This window comes from Emydura macquarii, unplaced genomic scaffold (genome assembly GCF_026122565.2).
Source record: "Emydura macquarii macquarii isolate MOO-44397 ecotype Brisbane River unplaced genomic scaffold, CSIRO-AGI_Emac_v2 contig_2422, whole genome shotgun sequence".
Taxonomy (NCBI): domain Eukaryota; kingdom Metazoa; phylum Chordata; order Testudines; family Chelidae; genus Emydura; species Emydura macquarii.
Window position 1 is genome coordinate 42,092,099 of NW_027132559.1, and position 21,916 is coordinate 42,114,014.

Below are 21,916 nucleotides of genomic sequence, written 5' to 3' on the forward strand. Positions count from 1 at the left end.
CTATTATGTTACATTATGATGTTTGTATGTGAAGAGTATGTACATAGCCATGCTTGTGCCTAATGCTCAGACATCTTAGGTGGCCCTGTTCAACCTGATATACAGAATGTCTTTTTGCCTGACACTTCCATTTCAACAAGTTCAGAGAGATAATGTCTATGTTTGGTGAGTGATGGATTCAAAATGCCAGATTATCCTTCTTACTGGAGATCCATTGATGTGGGTGCACAGCCTGCAGAAACCTTTCGAAGAATGGGTCCATTTGGGTTAGCCACATTTCTTTATTGCAAACAAAATACTCATTTTGGCCACTTTTTTCAAACAATCTCTGTGCATCTGGTGGTAGGATTTCTCCTTGAGTTTTCAGAAAGGATCATCACAAAGTTTATTGAGATTGTGTGTTTCTGTAATTAAGTTACACATGGGAAATTTGCATTGTCCAACATTTCTTCAACATGTGTGGCTCCAGCTTTGATGTTCTGACGTTGGACACACTTGTAGGAATGCTGGTTTACTCAAAATCAGCTAAAGATTTTCAAACTGCATTGTTTGTGTTTCTTTGGTTTTGCATGTACTTAAAGGAACACATTAAGGAGGCAAATTTAGTATAAAAGACTGGCTTTGAACTCCTACGCTACAAGTGTATTGCCAGTTCCAAAGAGGTACACAAGACAGGTTAAAAAAGAAATTGTGACTATGAAGGGATGTAATGTTCTGAGTCTGCAGCAAGTCATCCTTCTGTAACTTTCATGTACTGTTTCTTTTTACTAGAGCGGTCTGAACCAGAAAGTTTCAATCTGGAGGCAGATCTAAATTTCCCCAGGGTTTGGAGCTGTTTGGGTTCAAGATTTTGCTTCAGCCTGTCACAAAGATAGCAACAAAATTCACACTTCTCAAAGTGGATTTGGGTTTTATTTCAGGCCTATCTCTACTAGTAATAGGTTTAATGATCCATACTCTGTTATTACTATAGCATTCACAACGGTGCTAGATAGCTCACAGAAAAGTCCTTTCCTCTGAAGAACATGCTATCGACCCCACAATGAGATCTGCACAGGTGGACTCCCATTGAAATCAGTGGGCCTCCACACGGGGGTCCCCCAGTGGGGAATCTTACTGCATAGTGAGGCCTAAATGGTGGATTTGACAGACAAGTGAGGATGGTATTGGTAACAAACACTGGGGAGCTGGGCTCAATACAGGAGTGACTGAGTGACCTGTGTTATGCAAAAGTTGATCTAAAAGTCTCTTCTGTTCTTAAAATTGATTAATCTATAAAAGGAGGGAAATGTATTGATTTCCCAATGTACAGTAATATGCAAAGGAAAGAGTTTAGAAGGATCTACTGGTGGTATTGTGAGGATAAAGAACTATTAGAGAAATAGCAGTATATAGAAATAAAAGATATTAAAGACATTTAAAGAGATGAACATTTTGTTCCTTTAAAGTCTATTAAAAGTTAATGTTAATAAGGACATTCAAGGCTGCATAACAAGGATGACTAAGGCTACAAATGGACTTAGGAGGCCTTTTCAGCACTGCCATTTCTTATTCCCCTTTGCTGACAAAAGAGAGGGAGATTTTTCATAGGTTTTAGGTAATAAACGTCTAACCTTACACTTTTTCAGGCTCTGGAGGGTTCTTGTTACACAGTTACCTGCAGATAAACTAGCATTAACATACCGTCTGTGTTTGGCTGTCTTTTTACAAAAGTACCTATGGTCATTGGTCTTAAAGAAGACTTTAAAGTTGTAAAGTTTATCTGACTTTTTTCTCCTTTATGTCACATAAAATTCGCTTTTATTTCATATCTCAAGGAATGGTTTATTGAAAAAGTGATGCTGTATTTTCCAGTCTGTTGTCTCAGAGAGGTATAAAATCCAAGTGAGATCCATGAAATTTAAAACCAGGCTACAGTCAGAAAACAGAAACAAAGCCCAAGTGCTTCTCTTACTATTTCATAGGCGTTTCAGAGCATGTTGAATACACACGTTGAAAAGATTAAGGATTTCAAATCTGCTTTGTCAAAGGAATTTTATCAGTTGGTATCCCTAAGGAGACCAGTTACAGGCTCATTAAATGTACTGCAACATATTGAAGAAAACTGTTTCTTCTTGTGGAAAGCATCCTATAGATTTTAAAGATCAGGGAGTAAAGGCTCTGTCATATCTTCTTTTTACTTCAGACAGTAGTTAAGATGTATACCATCTTTCTTAAATGATCAGTTTTCTGACTGGCATTAAGTATTGTATAATACAGCTGTGATAAGCAATTCTTTCTATGTATTTTATTAAAGCTTAATAGCATGTCTTTCCCCTTCAGTGATGTAGAGCAAAATACTGTATACTATTGTGTTTTTAATTGATCTAGCTATATTTTTTCCTTATAAATATGACTGTTAAGGTTATGTTCTTATATTACCCTCCATTTTTTTTCAGACCAGGGAAAAAACAATTTGCATTTAACATCATTAGATGATGCAGAATGTCTTCGATCTAAAGAACTCCTTGCTACTGGAAACAACCATACTTCCAATCCAAAGCCCACTCGCAACATCCCTCGCAGACATACCGTAGGTGGACCTCGCAGTTCCAAAGAAATACTGGGAATGCAGACATCAGAAATGGACAGAAAGAGAGAGGCTTTTCTGGAGCATCTGAAACAGAAATATCCTCATCATGCTACAGCAATAATGGGACACCAAGAAAGGCTGAGAGATCAGGTATGAAAATAAAATAATGTATTGCTTTTTAAAAAATAAAATACTTTAAACTGTTATACAATTAAATGTTAATTGTTAATTTGGTTAGGAAAAAATGGGACTGTAACAGACCCTAAATAAATGTAGTTGGATGGTTTGTTTGTTTTTTTTTAAAGAGGAAGAATAAAACTATTCAATGCCATTTTTGTACCATTCGCTGAAAAGAACCTTTTTCTGAAGCATTTGTATGTCAGATTGTAGTAAGATAAAAATGAAACCAGAATAGTCAAAGAGAACATTTATCTCCTCTTCCGGTGACAGCTAACCATCTTACATGAAAATATGGGACCAGCTTTTGGCTGTCCAGGCTGAAATGTAGTTAATGCTAAATTGAGCATAAAAGAAAACATTTGTCTACACTGTAGGTTTACTTCAATTGGAACTGTTTTCCATTTATCTGCTGTCCATTCTGCTTTTGATCCACTAACATGAATGGTGTGGAGTCATCCTCGAGTGTCCGCTTTCTTCAAATATCTTGACAGCAGTACTGGTCTCTAAGAAGGGTGCCTCACACTGCTTTGTTTCTCGGTTGCATGCAATTATTTTTCAGCAGATACCAGCAGATTTTGGGTTCATGGAAGACATGACATCTTGATGTATTTCTCAGAACAGGTGGAGAATGTTGCCATACTGACCTTTGAACACAGAAAATGTAGTGAATGAAACTGTTCAGGACAAAACTGCGTGTTCTGTTGTTGAGTACAGCATTACACGTTGGAAATAAATCTTACAGAAAAATAAACAATTTGTTCCATGATTAATTTTTCACTACATGGATTTTTAAAAAATCTGTATTCATGGTACAAATTGTTAAATGCCAAGTAAGCTGCAAAATTCAGAGACTGGCAAACCAGGAGAAAGGGTAGAGTTCAGTGAAAAAAACATTGTGTCAAATATGCTCAGACTAACAAATGATGGAAAGCCAACGTTTTTAAAGATTTTTTTCTTAGTGCTTGTACCTTTTCCAGCATTAGCTACAAGCAAATTGAGAGTAAAAATCAAAGTAATTTAGCAATATATTTATAGTCCTTGTCATTCGACTTCCCATGGATTTATATGCTTGTTCATGTATTATATAGAGACATTTGTTATTTCATACTGTGAATACTTCTTCCTCAAAGGCCCCTCAAGTTGTGTGCCTGTGATGAGAAAGGTACTTACTGTATAAGCCACCTCTTCTTTATTAGTTTAGGATGTTAATATTTCTGAGATTCTTGCTCAGCATTTTCAAAGTCCTACCACTTTGGAGATCTTTCTTTAGGTCAGAACATTTTGTTGAAAACTGAGGGATCTTTTCTCTCTCTCTCTCCCCTACATCCTCCCCCAACCTATCTGTTCCAAGGAATCTAGGATCAGAGTCTTCCAGTGCTTCCAAATAAAATTGTTGATAAAAGAAAAGAAAGTGAGCTCAGATTGCTCCAAGTCCTCAGTACTAACTGGTCTGATCTATGCCCTATTTTTATACAGGCCCCTCCCTTCCTTTCAAAGTCTTGGATTTTATTCAGTGATTATACTTTTTATCTCTTTCATGAACTTGCATGGCTGTATGGAATGTGCGGGGTGGTAGATAAAGATAGAGTACAAATTAAATAATGGGGGATAAGGGACCTGAGATAAGATCTTTCTGAGTCATGTAAATATTTCGTTCCAGTGGTGCAGACACTGCAAACCTAGCTTGAACAGTCTACGCACTACACAGTTTGTAACTTGATCTCTCTCTGAAGCCAATAAATTATAGAAGGATGCAGTAACCATTCTTGCTGTTTGTTTAAAATGTGTCCTACTTGATAATTTATTGGGGGTAAAATCTATGTGAATATAGTCTGTTTCTATTTTTTGATGACTAGACATATTTATTATGTGTAATGAATGTAAACTTTAAAACAAAATTATCTTGATATTACTCTCAAAGGATCAGGCCATGTTTCTGGGTGCTTTCAGGAATGGAGATCTCATCTATTCATCATTGGTTTTTTAAAAAATCCATAAACCATAAAAAGAACCACATTAAAACATGCAAAAATAAGTTTATCAATTTGGTGGTAAGGGACTTTTTAAATAGAAATATGTCAGAACATTCTGGTGTTTCCACTGCAGTAACCACCTGTGTTACAATCTCAGATACACAATTCAGAGCTAATTGTCATTCCTTACTATTTGTGTGTGCGTGCACGCAGAGTGGAGATACGCTAGAAGCTCCATTGTTAAGGTTGTAATGCAATTTTGCCTTTTTATATATATACGTATGTATATATTATAATTATAAAATATTTGTGTGTGTTTACTGTGTGTACATATACATGCTACATACACATATGCACACACGCTTTATAAAAGCAAAGTACTATATATAAAAACACACACACAGATTATATATACAAAATACCATAATGGGTTATTACACCTGTGAAGACATTGATTGAAAGTTTACATCAGATTCTCTGGCCATTTCACTCCTGTTGCACTTCAGTGTGGGAAAGTCCCTTGCAGGCATAGCCAACTACTACACCGCCACATCCCAATGTCAAAGTGGCATGGTTGGGATATATTACACTCCAGATATTCATAGAATCATAGAATATTAGAGTTGGAAGGGACCTCAGGAGGTCATCTAGTCCAACCCCCTGCTCAAAGCAGGACTAACCTCAGCTATATCATCCCAGCCAGGGCTTTGTCAAGCCTCAACTTAAAAACCTCTAAAGATGGAGATTCCACCACCTCCCTAGGTAACCCATTCCAGTGCTTCACCACCCTCCTAGTGAAAAACTTTTTCCTAATGTCCAACCTAGACCTCCCCAACTGCAACTTGAGACCGTTGCTCCTTGTTCTGTCATCTGCCACACCGAGAACAGCCTAGTCCCATCCTCCCTAGACCCCCCTTTCAAGTAGTTAAAGGCTGCTATCAAATCCCCCCCCTCATTCTTCTCCTTTGCAGACTAAACAAGCCCAGTTTCCTTAGCCTCTCCTCATAGGTCCTGTGCTCCAGCCCCCTAATCATTTTTGTTGCCCTTCGCTGTACTCTCTCCAACTTGTCTACATCCTTTTTGTAGTGGGAGGGCCCAAAACTGGACACAATACTCTAAATGCAGCCTCACCAATGCCGAATAGAGGGGAATAATCACTTCCCACAACCTGCTGGCAATGTTCCTCCTAATGCAGCCCAATATGCTATTAGCCTTCTTAACAACCAGGGCACACTGACTCGTATTCCCAGCCAGTAGGTGGTGCCTGGGGGACCGTTATCAGATGGCATAGTTTGGAGCAGCCCCTAGTTTGCTCTCATCTCTACCTGGGGCCCATGACTAGCATAGAACTGGCCAGATAATCAAGGAGCTTTAATTGGCTGGCTTATGGGTCTTCCCTCTCCCTCTCTACTGCAACTAGCAGTTGTGTACAATGGAGAATTTGGCCTGTAGTTTATGGTGAAACATGAGAGGTGCAAATGAGTTTTGATGATCATGTCATGTTGTTCCCTCTACTTTGCAAGTGATACCAGCCTTGACTGACCATCCACTTCTTCCACTGTGTCTCAGTGCTTTCTCCCATACTGGCTTTATGCACAGAAAACCCTTCCTGAAGCAGTTGTTAAAGCCACAACATTCTAAATTTCTCCTCGATTCTCCCATGATGTATACAGGAAAACGTCAACTGAAAATGGCAAAGTAGAAAGCTGGGGGGGAGGGGAGGACTGCTGATATATTGTTTATTTGTATCTTATAATTTTAAAATAATTAATTTTTAATTACTTGAAAATTCCCGGCTGTGCACATAGTTAGTCAATATAAATGGTGTATTCCTATCTGTCGTCTTTCCAGTCCTATTTGTAGTGTCTTACCTTGAAACAGAAAGCTCACCAAGACAGATGCTATCTTTCTTTATATGGCACCCAGCACAAGGCCCTCTGGTCACTGCTATAATTGAAATAACAAATAATAGTGAGTGGTCTCATTCTGTTTGCTTGTTAAGCTATGTAAGAGTTAGGTATTAAATTTAATATTAGTCTCAAGAATAGTACAGTATGCAGGTTGTTGCAGCTCAGAATTGAGGTATATTGGAAGAGAAGTGTCCTGGAAGCTTCTGTAATGCCTGCCTGTATCATGCCTTTGTCAAGACCATATTCCATGCTCATGAGAGGGAGGGACCAGAAAGGTCCACAACAAGATTAAAAATGAAAAGAAAGTAACTAAGTACGTTCTCCAGTTCTGGAGTGACTTGTGTTTATCTTCCAAGAAGTTAGTGCCAAACATTTGACACTGGAATACTCATTCTTCATATGAGCCCACTGAGTTACATTGCTGCCTGCTCTGGGGAGGGAGTGACTGTGGTTAGTGGAGGCCAGGAAGAAGTATATAAACAAAGACAATAGCTCTGAGAATGAAAAAGTATTTGCAGTTAAAAGGTTAAAAATGCTAAACTTCTTCCAAAGGAAGGGGGGAGGGGGAGAATCCCTGAGGTAAACCTGTTTTACGAGTTACACCAGTAAAAAGTTTGTTAAGGAGCGAGGGAGAGAAAATGAACTTGTAGAAGCCATATCAGTTGAAGTTTTTCAAAAGTTTGAGTTTTTAGTGTAACTTTAGAGTACAATCTGAGACACGTGGCACTGCGTAGGTTTTTTTCTTTAACTGATCAAGTACATTTTTAGACATGGAAGGACAGATATCAATGCCCAGCATTTCAGTCAGTATTTTCTGAAGGACAATTCAATCTATTTGCAAATGAAGTTAGACTTCTATTAATGTTTTTTAAAACTGCTGTTGTGAAATCCAGAGTACCTACAAAATGGGGTTGCTTGTTTTAAAAAAAAATTGTACAGTTGGAGCAAAGTGATAGGTCTGAACCTGACAGGTAGCTTTGGCATGCAGGCAGGTGGGGTTAAGGTAACCATGGAGATTTATGATGTCATGCTTCCAAGAGCATGTCAAGACAGCTAATTTAACATGTAGTTGTTCAAAAAGTCCTATAGGCTAGAAGTAGATTTTATGCAAATGACAACGTTTTGCAGCAAAAGGGTAAAAGAAAACACGGCAGACACATGGAGGGCATTTTACCTGACAACCTTAAAGGATTACAACAGAATTCAATCTAAACTAAAACTTTTGGGACTAAGGGAAAAGGACTCCATAACTTATCTCCTGCCTCACCTGTGGAATCCTAGATTTAGGTAAATGTCTTTTTTATCGTTTGCACTTATTGTAAAAACATTTTTGAAATGCCGAAGTCTGCTTTACTGCATTGTTCCTCCTGGCAGCAGAACTGAATCAATAAACTCAGCTTTCTGGCATGGTATATTTTCTTTTTTTCTTTTCTTTTCTTTTCTTTTCTTAAAACAAGCTGTTTTTTGAATGAACTGAGAATTCTGAATAATTTGAAAGGCAATGTAATGAATTATGTTGATTATATGAATAATGCTTCAAAAATGTTCTAGGTAGTGTTTTGGAGGAGAAACCAAGAACTGAGACACTATATTTATTTGTAGATTATTGCCAGATGTGTCTCCTTTAACTGTTAAAACAAGACATTAAAATGACAACTACATTTATTCCACCATTTCAAAACAGCAAAATGCAGAAGCATTTATTTCATGATGATAAATGATAGAATTAAGCAGTGAAGTACTTTTTATGCATTAGTATTGCAACGTAACTTGAGAGTATGATTTTTTTTTAAATGCTTGTCTTGAGTAAACAGGCCTGGTAGGAGGTAAACAACAGTGTTTGGAGGAAAATCGAATAGCACAAGTAAACTCTACTTTATCTCTGTGGTTTTGGGGATAAAACCATGGTGCTGGTTTTTTTAAGTGTGTTTTAAGAGAGAATAAAATCTCTTTGTGCTTAGCTGTAACCGCTTTTGTGTTTACATCAATCAACAAGTTAGACGAAGTAAACAATTATACTCTGGGGAAGGGGTTCCCTCATTGACACTGCCGTGATAAAATTACTTGAAGCAGCCTTACCTCTACAAGGTTATCTTAAAAGTAGGGAAGGGTGGGGTTTGAGTAATTATTATCCAAGCATAGATATTTGAAGACAGAAAGATCATAGGTTCAGTCTAAAAACACCTGTGAAATGTAAACTCAAGATAGAAACTTGATCAGTTCAGTGTAAACCCTCAGTAGGATTTAGCAAATGAGCAGGCTGTGGAATGTTTTAAACACTTTATCTGATTCCAGTTGAAAAACCAGTGTATAAAGAACTCTTGACATTCTGCATTACTTGATCATGCAGGTTAAAATAAACTTGCTGCGAACAAGTATTATTACCAAAGTAAGTAGGAATGAGTCTGAGAAGAGTAAAAGGTGAAAATATATCTTTAACTACATTTATATTTATATGTATTAGTTTATTACACAGCTATTTTGTTTTTCACTGAGTTAAATCTTTGGAAATATTTATTAACGGAATATTATTGAATTAATTTGCAGCCTAAATGTTTTTTAAAGTCTGCATTACATTTTTAATATTAAAATATGCACTATTGAACAATGTGTCAAATGAAGTTGCATATTTGCATTAATTGCTGGTTGATGATGTGGAAAGGGTATGAAAAAAATGACATATATACCTGCTACAATTTCTAGCAAAAAAAAAAACCCTTTTGGTTTAGCTGATTATTATTTTTTGTGTCACCAAAAACAGGCCTACTAATTTATATCTCATAGGCAGGAGTTGCACAATTTTGATCTTTTCAGGCTTGCCCAGTGTGGAGAACATACTATGGTAAATAAATCTGACAGTTTAATCCCTCTTAGGGTACGTCTACATTGCATGCTAAGCCTGGGGTCTGACTCAGGTTTGAGCCCAAGTCCCCCTTCTGTCCACCCACAAATCAGTATGACTTGGGCCAGCAAGCACTCAGGACCGGAGTCCTAGAACTCTGCTGGGGGTGGGTCAGAGCCCGAGTCCCACTGTGACTTGCAACCAACCCTTGTGATTTTGCAGTGTGGATGCAGCTCAAACCACAGACTCAAGTCAGAAGGTCTGTGTAGTGCAGTAGGGACAAGTTACTAAATCTGTGAGACCCGGGTTCAGCAATTATAAGCCCAGGTTTGTAATGTCATGGATGCTCAAGTGCACTGTAGACATTAGAGGCTGGGCTGTCATCAGAACTCCACCAGTGCCTGCCTCCTAACACCACCTTGAGGTGTGGAGTGCTTTCCCAAGTGTGGAGCACTTTCCAAAGTGTCGAGGTTCTTTCCACTCACGTATTTCTGACAGGAACAGCATTATCTTGCACGGTACTTTTCCACACACTAAAAGGGATAATGCAGAGAGCAGTCAGTCCTGCCCCCTCTGGCCTCACCATGCCCCTCTGAACTGACAGAGCCACAAACTTGTGGAGGCAGCTTTTACTGGTTTCAGGAGAAAGGAGGAAATCCATGCCGCTTCTGCGCATCTCCCTTTGCACCATGCATACAAATCATTACTATGAACAAAGCATTTCATTCATGTAGTGAAGTGGATTTACTGTGGGTTAAAATGTTGAGTACAAAGCATGAGTGAAAGTTTTTTAATTTCACTCATACTGTAAAAGTAAGAGACTGAAGTACTGAGCAAATGTACACTGCTCTAGAACATGTTAAACCATTAGCAATAAAAGCATGAGTAACGTAAGTGGAGTTTAACTGACGTAGAAATAACTGCTGCCATTATAATATTTACAGTATATGGTTTCTTCATTAATATTTGTCAGTTGAGAGTGATAAAGTAACTATTCTTTTTCAATCGTTCAAAAACTATTACTAAAGCTATTTCCCCTCAAAACCATACTGAAAAATGATATCATAACCAACGTTTAAATTTCTCTTTAGGTTTGTATGGCAAACAAGAAATAGCCCTGGAAAGAATAAAAACAACTATAACAGGGAAGGCTTTTTATGTTAGAAGCATTTGCCCTCACTAAGGGCTACCTGTTCAACAAGCAGCTCAGCTACTTAAAAGGAGACTGTTTGATGTTTTGCATTCGCAATGCACTTTTTAAAAAAACTCTTATTCTGTACCTTGGTTATACTTATTTATTTATTTTACAGCCTGAATTCGCTAATCATCTTAGATTAATTAGAAGCAGGCAGTCACCTTGGCCCAGTAAAATTGTTTGAGGACATATAACTGTGGAGGAATTCCTCTGTTGGCAGAAAATTGCATAATTGTTCATTATGGATTTCCTTGTACCTTTGTGTGAGACAGAATACTGGAGTAGGTGAGCCATTGATGTTTTCCAGTATGGCAATTTCTGGGTGTCCTTGTACTAACTAGGGTACTGTAAGTTTGAGGGCTGGATGAGGAAGAGATCTACCTCTTCTGTTCTAACTGCTCCATTTGGATACTCTGGAACAAGCTCATTTGGAAGAATAGGGAAGACTGAGCACAGAGGAGCTATCTACGACAGTTGTTCTCAATCTGAGGAGTATGCGGACTATGTCTAAGGGATCAGCGAAAGACTTAGACTGAAAACTGACTGAACAGAATTCAACGGTGTATACAGACAAGAGATTTCCAAAGGGTTCCGTACCTTCATTCAAAATTTTTTAGGGGTCCGCAAATGAAAAAAGATTGAGAACCACTGATCTAGAACATGCTAGCCAACAATGGACAGCTTTTAATAGGGTCATATATAGGAAAAAATAGGGAAACCCCTTTAAATTCAATTCAAATGCATGGAATACAAAGCATTTTTGAGGTAGTAGATGGAAAAGTGACTGTATAGAAAAAGGTAATGTCTTTTCTAATTAGAACCATTGTCTGTATCTTTGATGCTGATCCTGCAAACACTTATGTATGCGCTTAACTTTATGCACATGAGTAGTCCCATTGACCTTACACGGGACTTTTTTAATGGTCTTCTCATATGATCACATGGGAGTGGGACCTATATTCACGTCAGTCATTAGCAAAGTAAACATACCTCACACGTCTTCTGACCATTATTGTATAACAGCATTTTTCATTTGTTTTCCTAAACAAAGCAGGTTGAGTTGGACTCACCAGAACAGCCAGCTCAATTTAACACTAATCCCTGTGATGTGAAAATCCTTTTCAGAGCTGTGTTTAGGAGAGCAAAAGTAAATAACTCAAGCAAATCTCTTATGAAAGGGCATTTTCAGTTTCCTTTCTCTTCTTATGAATAAGCTAGCTGAAACCACACTGTTGTTAAACATTGCATTCATCACCCACTAGTGCAATTGTAGTCTCTCCAGGACTGTGTTGTTGCATTTACTCTCTCAAATTTAACACAGCATGGTTTGATTGATTGCACCAATACAGAATTAGAAATGAAGTGAGTTTTTGCATTTTAGCACACCAAACAAACCAAAGCATTGTCCTTTGAAGTGAGTGCTCTTTGCAGGGGGAGGTAGTGATACTGTTTGTTTACACCGTTGGGCAAGTACCTTCCATACCACTGCATTTTGTGTGGTCTCCCTTATGAAAGACCTCAGTGACCCTATTCATTCACCAGCAACCTATTCTCTTTGTAATCACTGAGCAAACACAGGTTAGTTAATTGTAGTATTGGAAGGTTTTCACTGGCTGCCTGATGCACTGCCACTGAGTCTTCAAGGTTTGGGTTTTTGTTTTAAACAATTTTTTAAAAAATTTTTGAGTACAAGAATTGTCATATTGGATCTAATCCAAGGTCCGTCTAGCCCAATATCTTGTATGCAACAGTGGCCAATACCAGGTGCTTCAGAGGAAGCTGTGAGAACACCAGAGTAGGCCGATGGAATAATCTCCCCCACTTCCTCCCACATTAGTTCTTATCTTAATGTCTCATAGATAGAGATTGGCTTAAACCCGGAAGCACAAAGTTTAATATCCCTTCCAAAAATGTATCATTATTCATTATGACAGCTCTGGATATTTTTGATACACATATAAATGTCCGATCCCTTTTTGAATCTTGTTCAGTTCTTGACCCAACAACATCCTATGGCAGCAAGTTCCATAGTATAATTACATGTTGTGTGTAAAAGTATTTTCTTTAGTAGTTTTGAATTTCTCACATTTTAATTTAATTGACTGTCCCCTTGTTCCTGTGCTGTAAGACAGAAAGAACGGAAGTTCCTGATCTACTTTCTCTATAGCACTCATTATTTTACATACTTCTATCATATCCCCTCTTATTCATCTTCTTTCTAAGGTAAACTATCCCACTCTTTTCAATCTCTCTTCATCTGAGCATTTTTCCAGACCATTGATCATTCTCATTGTTCTTCTCTGAAACCCCTCTAGCTCTGTAATATCTTTTTAAAGGTGGGGTGTTAGTCTTTATGACTGCAGCTGCACATTGAGCAGAAGTCTATATTGAGCTGTTTACAGTAATCCTAGATTCCTTAGTTGACTTGAAACAGTTAATTTAGAACCCTGTAAGGTGTGTAAGTAATTTAAATATTTCCCTCCAATGTTCATAACTTGGCATTTATCAACGCTGAATTTCTTTTGCCATCTTGTTGCCCATTCACTTAGGTTGCTTAGGTGTCTCTGAAGCCCCTCACAGCCCTCTCTGGTCACAACTAACCACAGTAACTTTGTCATCTGCAAATTTTACCTTTCTACTCACCCCATTTCCAGATCGTTAATAAAGATATTAAACCACATGAGATCTTGTACAGAACCTTGAGGTACCCCCACTGTGAAGCTTTTGCAATCATGAACATTGTCCATTTCATCCTTTTCTTTGCTTTCTAGCTCCTAAGGTAGTTTTTTATCCTTGAACATTCAGGATTCCTTCTGTTATGTTCGATATAATTTGTATGTGTTTACCAGTACCATTAGACCTGATTCTGTAGAATTTGAAATTTCTAGCCCATTCTCTTCTTCCTATCTCCTCCTTTGTGTTCATATTTAGATTAAATAACCTAAACTTCTAGGGTATAGCACCTGTGCTGCAAGTGGCATGTAGTGATTTAATAAAAGGAAAAATGTTTCCCCTCTTTATCCCAACTTCTTACTTAAAACATTACTGCATTCCACTTGGTAGCATTTAAACATGGGACTTGTCCACATGGAGACTTAACGCACAGCCAGCCAGGTTGTGAATGTACAGTGCACCACCCTGCTGCTGTTTGCAACAGCCGTAGGTCAACTTGCACCACAGTACTTCTAGTGCATTGTAGCAACCTCCTCATTGTGATGTAATGCACAGCTGGCTAGAATGCTGTAACTTTACACCTCAGATTGCTGCACACTAACTGACCATGAACACAAGCCCATGGAGTGAGCCACAAAAGAAAGCGTAAAATAAAAGTAACTGAGAGTAGCACAAGACTATGGAAGGAAACCAATCAAGTCATAAGAGGCACGTTTTGGGGCACTAGCTCCTGGGTGATGGGTATATAGAGCGTTTAACCTCTCCGCTGCTAGATCAAGTCCAGGCTAAGATGGTAATGACTGAAAGATATTACTATGTGTCTGACAGCTGTTTGGTTGTCTATTATATGGGAAATGAGTAGAGCTGGTCAAATTTGGCAGTTAATTCCCATGAAAAATTTAAAAGGAAACTAAAAGTTTTTGTTTCCTTTGAAATTTTTCACAGTATTTTTTGTAAAAAATTTATTTTTTTCATTTTGATTCAGTTCAGAATATAAATACTCATTTTGATCCTGTTCAGAAAATTTTGATTTTGTTCAATATATAAACCCTCATTTTGATTCACTTTAATTCCAATCAAAATGAAAATATTTCACTCTTGGAAGTCCCCTCCTTCCATGACTAGAAAAGGGGAAAATACAAAAAGGGGAAAAAAAACAACAATTTGAATATCAACAAATCTTTTGTTTTGACAAAACAGTGGAAAATTTTGAATAATAGAAAAAACTTGCAAAAAGTTTCACATACTTTGAAAAGCCATTTTATGTCAAAAATAAAAATACGCTTCCTGACAAATATTTTGATCAGCTCTAGAAATTAGTTGGGTGATCAGCTTTCCACATCAAACCAAAGGCAATGGTTATAAGCAGTGGGGCAAGGAAAAGCCTTTGTGAGGCTTCTTGTCCACATTGCAGGCCATGCTTGGTAAGGATTCCCCTTCTGCAAAGAGTCTTTTTCCAGGGCACCAGGCCTTATCTCTAGCCCAAGTAGAGGAGAATCTCCTGGGACTGGAGTCATCCTCTAGGAGTAGCAGAGACTTCCTGAGGAGCATCTGAAAGCAGTAAGACTAGTGGGACAGAAAGGCTGAGCCCCAGGGTGTCTTGCTCACTAGTATGAAGGCTGTTTCCATGGTCTGTACATTATTGATTCTAGTACTGAACATATCCTCCTGGAGAGTCACCATGAGAGTCCAGTAGAGTCTTGTCTACCACTTAAGGCTACTCAGAAGACTGCACCCCTGCTTAGATTTATGTGGGTGGAGTCCCTGTGAAGGGGGCATCTATCTACCTGTCATACTTGTAACACATCAGTCACCATAGCATCTAGATACTGATAATAAAATAGTTGAAGCTAAATATTTGAAAGAAATGATGACTTGACTGAAATTTTATGCCTTGCTTGGTGTACTTCCTGCCAGACTAATAGCCAGAATGTCTGTCCAGCAGCTCACAGCTATTTTGTGGACGTGCTGGTAGTGAAGTCTAGCAACACACTCTGACGTTTGGGCATGTGTGCACATGCCCTGAGGTTTTTTTTCTCTCTGTGCTTGCAAGCATTATTTTTCAACTCCATTTATTCTTGCTAACTCTGTTTTTTGTTCTACATAATATCATACATCAGTCTGTTGTAATTAGCAATAAATTACTTGCAGAGGGAACAAATATTTGACTCTGATTAGAATAAGTAAAAATAAATGCCACTTCTGTTTCATAGACTGAATAAATACATAATTGGATGACATAAGGTAGTTGATTTAAATAGCACTCAGTTGGTATTGTTCAGAAAGAGAGGATCATTCCTTATCTGGAATGTGCAGAAATGGCATGTTTAAAAATATACAATTTAAACACCTCCGTTAAGGAGTGTGTAACTGAAGCACAAAGACAGTGGTAACATTTATTGTAGAGCTTAAAAATCTATTTTCTTAAAAGAAAAAAATCCCCATTTCAGCAAATCTTTGCAGTATGTGTTGTGAGATACATTGTGCCCCTTAAAGAATCTTCTTAAAGAAATGCACAGATGTTTCATGTTAATTTTCATGCTTTCATTGTACCTTCTTTTATGAAAAAGGCCCATTTCACATTAAAATTATGCATAAGAGCTTTCTCAGTGTAATCATCTTTTTACAGTGATTGCCATTAAAAAGGGTATGTTTATACTGACGGCAGCAACTTTGCCGCCGTCAGATTGACCTATCTGGATCGATTGAGTGATCAGTGAAGACCCACTCAATCGATCCAGAAGTCGACACTGGTAAACCACCCCCGAAAGTGGCACAGTGCAGTGAAGACATCGCACAGAAGGGAAGCACAGCAGTCGATGGGAGTTACGCAAGCTACTCTGCGTAGCTTGCGTAACTCCAGTCAACTGCCGCCGAATCACCAGGTCAGTTTAGACCAGGGCAAAATTAACATTATTTCAACAGTTACTATCCAGTGATATGAGAGAATGACATTGTTCCCCCACAGTTAGAATAGGAAATTATTCTTGTACCTCAGATACCATGCCGTGGAGGTAAGTGTTGGCAAATTACTTTTAATGGTGTCCATCTTTGTTTTATCAGTTTTTCAGCTGTGCACAGAAATTGCCATCTTTTTACCCACCGCAAAACCAGACAGCCTGGAGTGTAGGCTAGATGGGATCCCTCTGCCAATCTGATTTCCCCTGTGTGAGAGAGTAGGAATAAGAAGGATATATGTTCTATCTAATCTATCTATCTTGTCTGTTTTACCATAAGTCTTTATATTGTACCTGTCACCATATCTCAGTGCAAATGGTTAGTGCAGTGTCCTATCTAATAATATGAGCACCACTTTTAATTTAAAATAAATATTAAAATCCTAAACATTTTTCTAAAACAAACAAACAGCAACGAAAGGGCTTCTGGAAGTCAGCATAGTGCTTGTGTCTTTGGGAAGGTTAAAAGCTGAAAATTAGGAGAGGTAGGTCACAAGGTCCTTTTAGTCCTAATCATGCTCTCACTGAAACCAATAGCAACACTCTCATTGACTTTGGAAAGGCAGGATCAGGCCCTTGATGGGTTGGCTGACAAAGGCTCCCTTCCTTTGGCATCAGCCACAACATTTAAAACCGGGTTCATGTGTACTTTCATTTATTTTATTTTTATCCTGTAAATGCTATACATACCGGATGTTGTGACACACACTTTCTGCTTCTTCATTTCCTTCACACACCTGCTGCTGCTGCTGTCAGTCAATGAGCCTTACTCCTCTCCAATCCTTTCTTCAGCTGCTAGATGCTGCCGAGAAGGAGGATTTCACAGGGATACTTTTGTAATCCAGTAATTGGACAACTGGGTTAATCTCATCCAGAGACTGGGATTTCAGTGTAATATAGGGGTAGGCTTTCTCCTTGATACCAGCGTGTAACTTCCATTAATGTTAATGGAGTAATATTCAGGAGCATTGAGAAGATAATGTATGACGCTTGGTTGTAACTGAGGAAACATAAACTTAATTACATCGTGTTTGTGACTGCAGTATTAACTGAGTTATTCTGTTCTCACATTTTTCATAGTCCTTTCATTGTTCAGATTTGTACCCTACTATTCATTGGTGAATGGTGCCCCACTTTTATATATATATATATATCAGAAATGAATCCTGGCACAATGGACAAGTTCACCCTTGCTTGTTTGTACGTAAAGGAGTGAATCTGTATTCATTTAAACCCCACCCACATGTAAGTATGCACCCATGCAAAACCGGTCTTTTTTTATTTATGAATCACACCTTGATCTGCAAGAACTTTTACATATAGATCTACACCAGCATCCATATATGTACTGTATAGACATGCAGTTGGAAAATCTTCACAGGAGAAAAACAATGACTCAGCTGTATCAGTGGGTTTGAGAGAATTCTAACTGCAAGGATACAGATTTTGAAATGGAGATGCCCGTTTATTTTCCACTAGCAGAACTAAGAAGAGTAAAGAGCTTCTCATCTCTTTGCTGTTCCTGGGCTGCACCTCAGATAAACCAGGTACATGTACGATAGAAAGCAAGAATCTATTCAATTACGTAGCTCAAACTGGAAGTGGTGCATGAATATCTGAGACAGATTAGTTTATCCAAAAATGTTTTCTCCATAAAGGGTGAATGTTTGAAATAAAAACCAAAAGCATTTAATGTCCAGGTATGTTTCTAGACTTTTTTTTTTTTTAAATACAAGATGAACCTTTTGGCTGTTACAGTATTTAACATAAACTGTTGAGAGAGAAGTTGATAGTCTGCAATGGAAAACCTTTCTGGAACATATTACATTGATTCAGTTTCATCTCATGGTTCTGAGAATCTGTAATTTTTTTATAAAAACAAAAAACAAAAATAAAGGTGCATTGTTCTTTTCATTAGAGAGAACATTCCCGTGAAAGGTTTAAACCATTTATTGAAACTTTTCCATGACTGAAGTAATTGGTAGTTTGAGGGCTTCTTCTGAATTGAAGATATCATTAAAGGGTTAGAAAATTGTAGTCTTCTACTCTTAAATCACTTAGACAATGAAGCTTCATTTTATATGTGTGTAACTTTCTCTTTTGCTGTTGCTACTGCTATAATATTTTGACTTTGAGGATTTTTCCTCCTTCTGCTGTTCCAGGAGATATTAAAAGGATATATTAAAAGGAACTGGGAACTGACATGTTGAATCTTGTTTCTGTATTAATTAAACCTGCCACACAGGAGATGTTAGTTTGCCAGGAATGACTGTACATCCGGTATGTCTGGAAGATGTGTTTTTGTGACAATAGTAGATTGGCAAACCCAGCTTGAAATTTAAGGAAACTCCTTTGTAGTCTATAGAAGAAGAAAAAGGGAATTATGACTAAAAGCCTATACTATACACAAAAGAAGAATTGAGAGAGGCATTTGTTTTGTTAAATATTTTTGAGTAGATCCTCCTTCCTCAACTCCATTTGACACTGGAGTTGGTCCACTGCTCTGTGGAGAAGGGGAGCTGGTAATGGAAGATGCTGTTCCTCCAGTGGTACTGAAGGAATTAGCTGAAGAAATCTCAGAGCCACTGGCAATAATATTTACAAACTCATGGATGACAAGAAGACTGGAGAGGGGCCAACATAGTGCCCATATTTTAAAAGGGGGAAAAGGAGGAACTGGGGAACTATAGACTAGTCAGCCTGACTTCCTGATACCTGGGAAACTACTAGAGCAATGTATAAAAAATTCCATTTGTGAATACCTGGGGGATGGTAATCATTAGCTGCCAGCATGGATTTACCAAGAACAAATCATGCCAAACCAGCTTGATTTTCTCCTTTGACAGAGTAACTGATTTAGTGGATAGGGGAATGTGGTGGACATAATATACCTGGACTTCAGCAAGGCTTTTGACACAATTCCACATGACATTCTGATAAGTAAGCTGGAGAAATGCAGGCCTGACAGAACTACCATTAAGTGAATACATAATTGGTTAAACAACCGCAAACAAAGAGTAACTATTAATGGAATGGTGTCAGATTGGAGGGAGGTCTCAAGTGGGTTTCCACAGGGATCTGTTCTTGGTCTTATGTGGTTTAACATCTATATAAATGACCTGGATTGGATATAGAGAGCACACTGTTCAAGTTTGCAGATGACACAAATCGGGGGTGGAGGGAAAGGGCAGTTACCAATACGTGGGAGGATAGAGCTAAAATTCAGAAAGATCTTAATAAATTGGAGAACTGGGCTATAGAAACAAAATGAAATTCAACAAAGACACATATAAGGTACTCCACTTAAAGAAGAAAAACCAAATGCACAAATACAGAATGGGGGAAAATTGGCTTGGCAGCAGCACTGCTGAGAAGGATCTGGGAGTTGTGGTGGATCACAACTTCAACATGAATCAACAATGTGATGCTGTTGCAAAAAAAGGAAATGCAATTTGAGCATAGCATGCAAGTCATGGGAAGTGATAGTACCACTCTACTCGGCGCTGGTTAGGCCTCATCTGGAGTACGGTGTCCAGTGCTGGTCACCAATGTGTAGAAAGGATGTAGAGAAACTGGAAAGGATCCAGAGGCGAGCAACAAAGATGATAAATGGGTTGGACTGCAAGCCATGTGAGCAATGGCTGAAGGAACTGGGTATGTTTAGTTTGGAAAAGAGAAGATTAAGGGAGGATATGATAGCAGTATTCAGATACTTCAAAGGCTGCCATAAAAGATGGCGAAAAGTTGTTCTCTTTTGTAACAGAGGGCAGGACAAGAGGCAATAGGTTCAAATTGCAGCATAACAGATTTAGATTAAATCTCAGGGAAAGCTTCCAAACTGTAAGGACAGTAGGAGAATGGAACAGACTGTGGAAGGAGGTTGTGGTTTTCAAAAGGAGGCTAGATAGCCAACTGCCTTGGATGGTTTAGGCACAACAAATCTTGCATCTTGGCCGGGGGTTAGGCTAGATGATTCTTGTGGTCCCTTCTAACCCTATAATTCTATGATTCTATTAATGAGTTACACTTGTAGAAGGAGAATTAGGCCCTTTATGTGATTTATCACAGTGACACAAGTTTCAGTTGTACCAAGGGAAAAAAATAAAGTAATCCTTTTAAATTAAACAATTGCAAATGTAGTTTGAAAGGAAAAGAGTTTCCATTTTAATCTGTACAGTGGTCATTGTGAAGATAATTTTTCCAAGGGATATATAACCTTTTGATGTAGGGTTTTTTGTGTACTTTCAGTGTATCAAACTGAAGCTACTGCAGGTTGTAGCTAATGAGAAATGTTCACCTGCAAGTTTACTGGCAATTGCCACCTGGCAGACTGAGGTGGGTTTAGACAATCATTCAATAACTTGTTTGGTAGCACAATAAACATTATCTTTCTCTTTCAGCAGAGAGCTTCTAGCTCTGCCTCCACAATAAAGGAATTAAATGCATTCTGATTTTGTTCTGTGCCTTCAGCTGCCACCTGTCCAGTTTTCATATGAACAATCAAGTGTTTTTTAGAATGTTGTATTTGGTGTCAAGTGCAAGACAACGTTTGTCCGCGGTGTTTTTGTTGAGTATTTCAGAAGAGTCATGAAGCCTTTAAAGAGCTACTTATTTAGCCACTCTTGCGTTTTGGCTTATTTTTTCTAGGGCTTTAAAGGCATCTTGAATATCTATTTTTTGTGGTTTTCAAAGAGTTCTTTTAAAAAAATCCATTCATCATTCCCTCTTCAAAATAATGACTGAGGCAATACAAGTACAGGGTGATATGCCTTTATTATTTTACAATTTATTTTAATATATGCCAGAACCTTAGGCTCATGTGCATATTTAAATATACAATAAAATAAAAATTAAAACAGCCAGCCCAAACCAGATTGATTTCTCCCTCCAACCCACTTAACAAACCAGTCAATCAGAAATAAAAATGCCCTACCCTATCCAAAGACCACAATCATCCCTTGCCTCTCTACCCTCCCACTAAACCCTGGAAAATAGATGAGTCTTGTAATGTGCTCTTAAGATTCAACCAAGTCAAGGGCTAGTCATGGAAAACACCTCTTTTAAATTGGCATCTGATAGCTTGAGAGAATCTTCTGATTGCAGCTGTGGCAGTGTCATGTAGGCACAGAGACAGGCTCTGAAACAGTCAAGTGGCAGACCATTTTAGGTCTTTATCATCAAAACCAGCACTAAAATCTCCACCTGAAAATTAATCGTAACCAGTACAGATTACAGAGCAGTGGTGTAATGTGCTGTCGGTGCAATAGTCTGTCCACAAGCAGGCTTCTATATTGCATGCTAGCATACTTATCCAAATTGTCTCAAGTGGCAGCCCCATATATAATGTCATGTAGTCGTCTAATTTCAAGGTGACAAAGGCTTAGTTCGCAAATAACGGAAAATCGCTTGCCTGAGAACTGATGATAATGCAGTCTTTCCACGACCGCCATCTGATCACCTAGTAGAAGCTGAGGATACAAGAAGTACCACAGATAGCAAATGTGCTCCCACTCGGTCTGGTAGGCTGATGTAATATCTGCCACATTTGATTAGCTCACTCAGTCTACCAATTTCACTTTGGTCTTGTCTGGATGAGCTTCAGGCAGCTTGTTCC

At 38.2% G+C, this 21,916-nt stretch overlaps 1 protein-coding gene across 11 annotated transcripts in view; it reads left to right on the top strand.

Annotated features, from left to right (window-relative positions):
• The window catches only part of KIAA1217 (KIAA1217 ortholog), a 323,146-nt gene that overhangs the window by 96,846 nt on the left and 204,384 nt on the right, over positions 1 to 21,916 (top strand). For 10 of the 11 annotated variants that reach the window (XR_010922379.1, XR_010922380.1, XM_067562372.1 and 7 more), the window contains exon 2: positions 2,439 to 2,722. Coding sequence is in view for 8 of the 11 variants with exons in the window: in XM_067562377.1 (XP_067418478.1) it covers positions 2,439 to 2,722 (284 nt within the window). In the remaining 3 variants the exon portion in view is untranslated. Of the gene's footprint in view, positions 1 to 2,438; positions 2,723 to 6,221; positions 7,923 to 21,916 lie in introns of those variants that run through there. The other variant, XM_067562371.1, reaches the window with a different exon arrangement.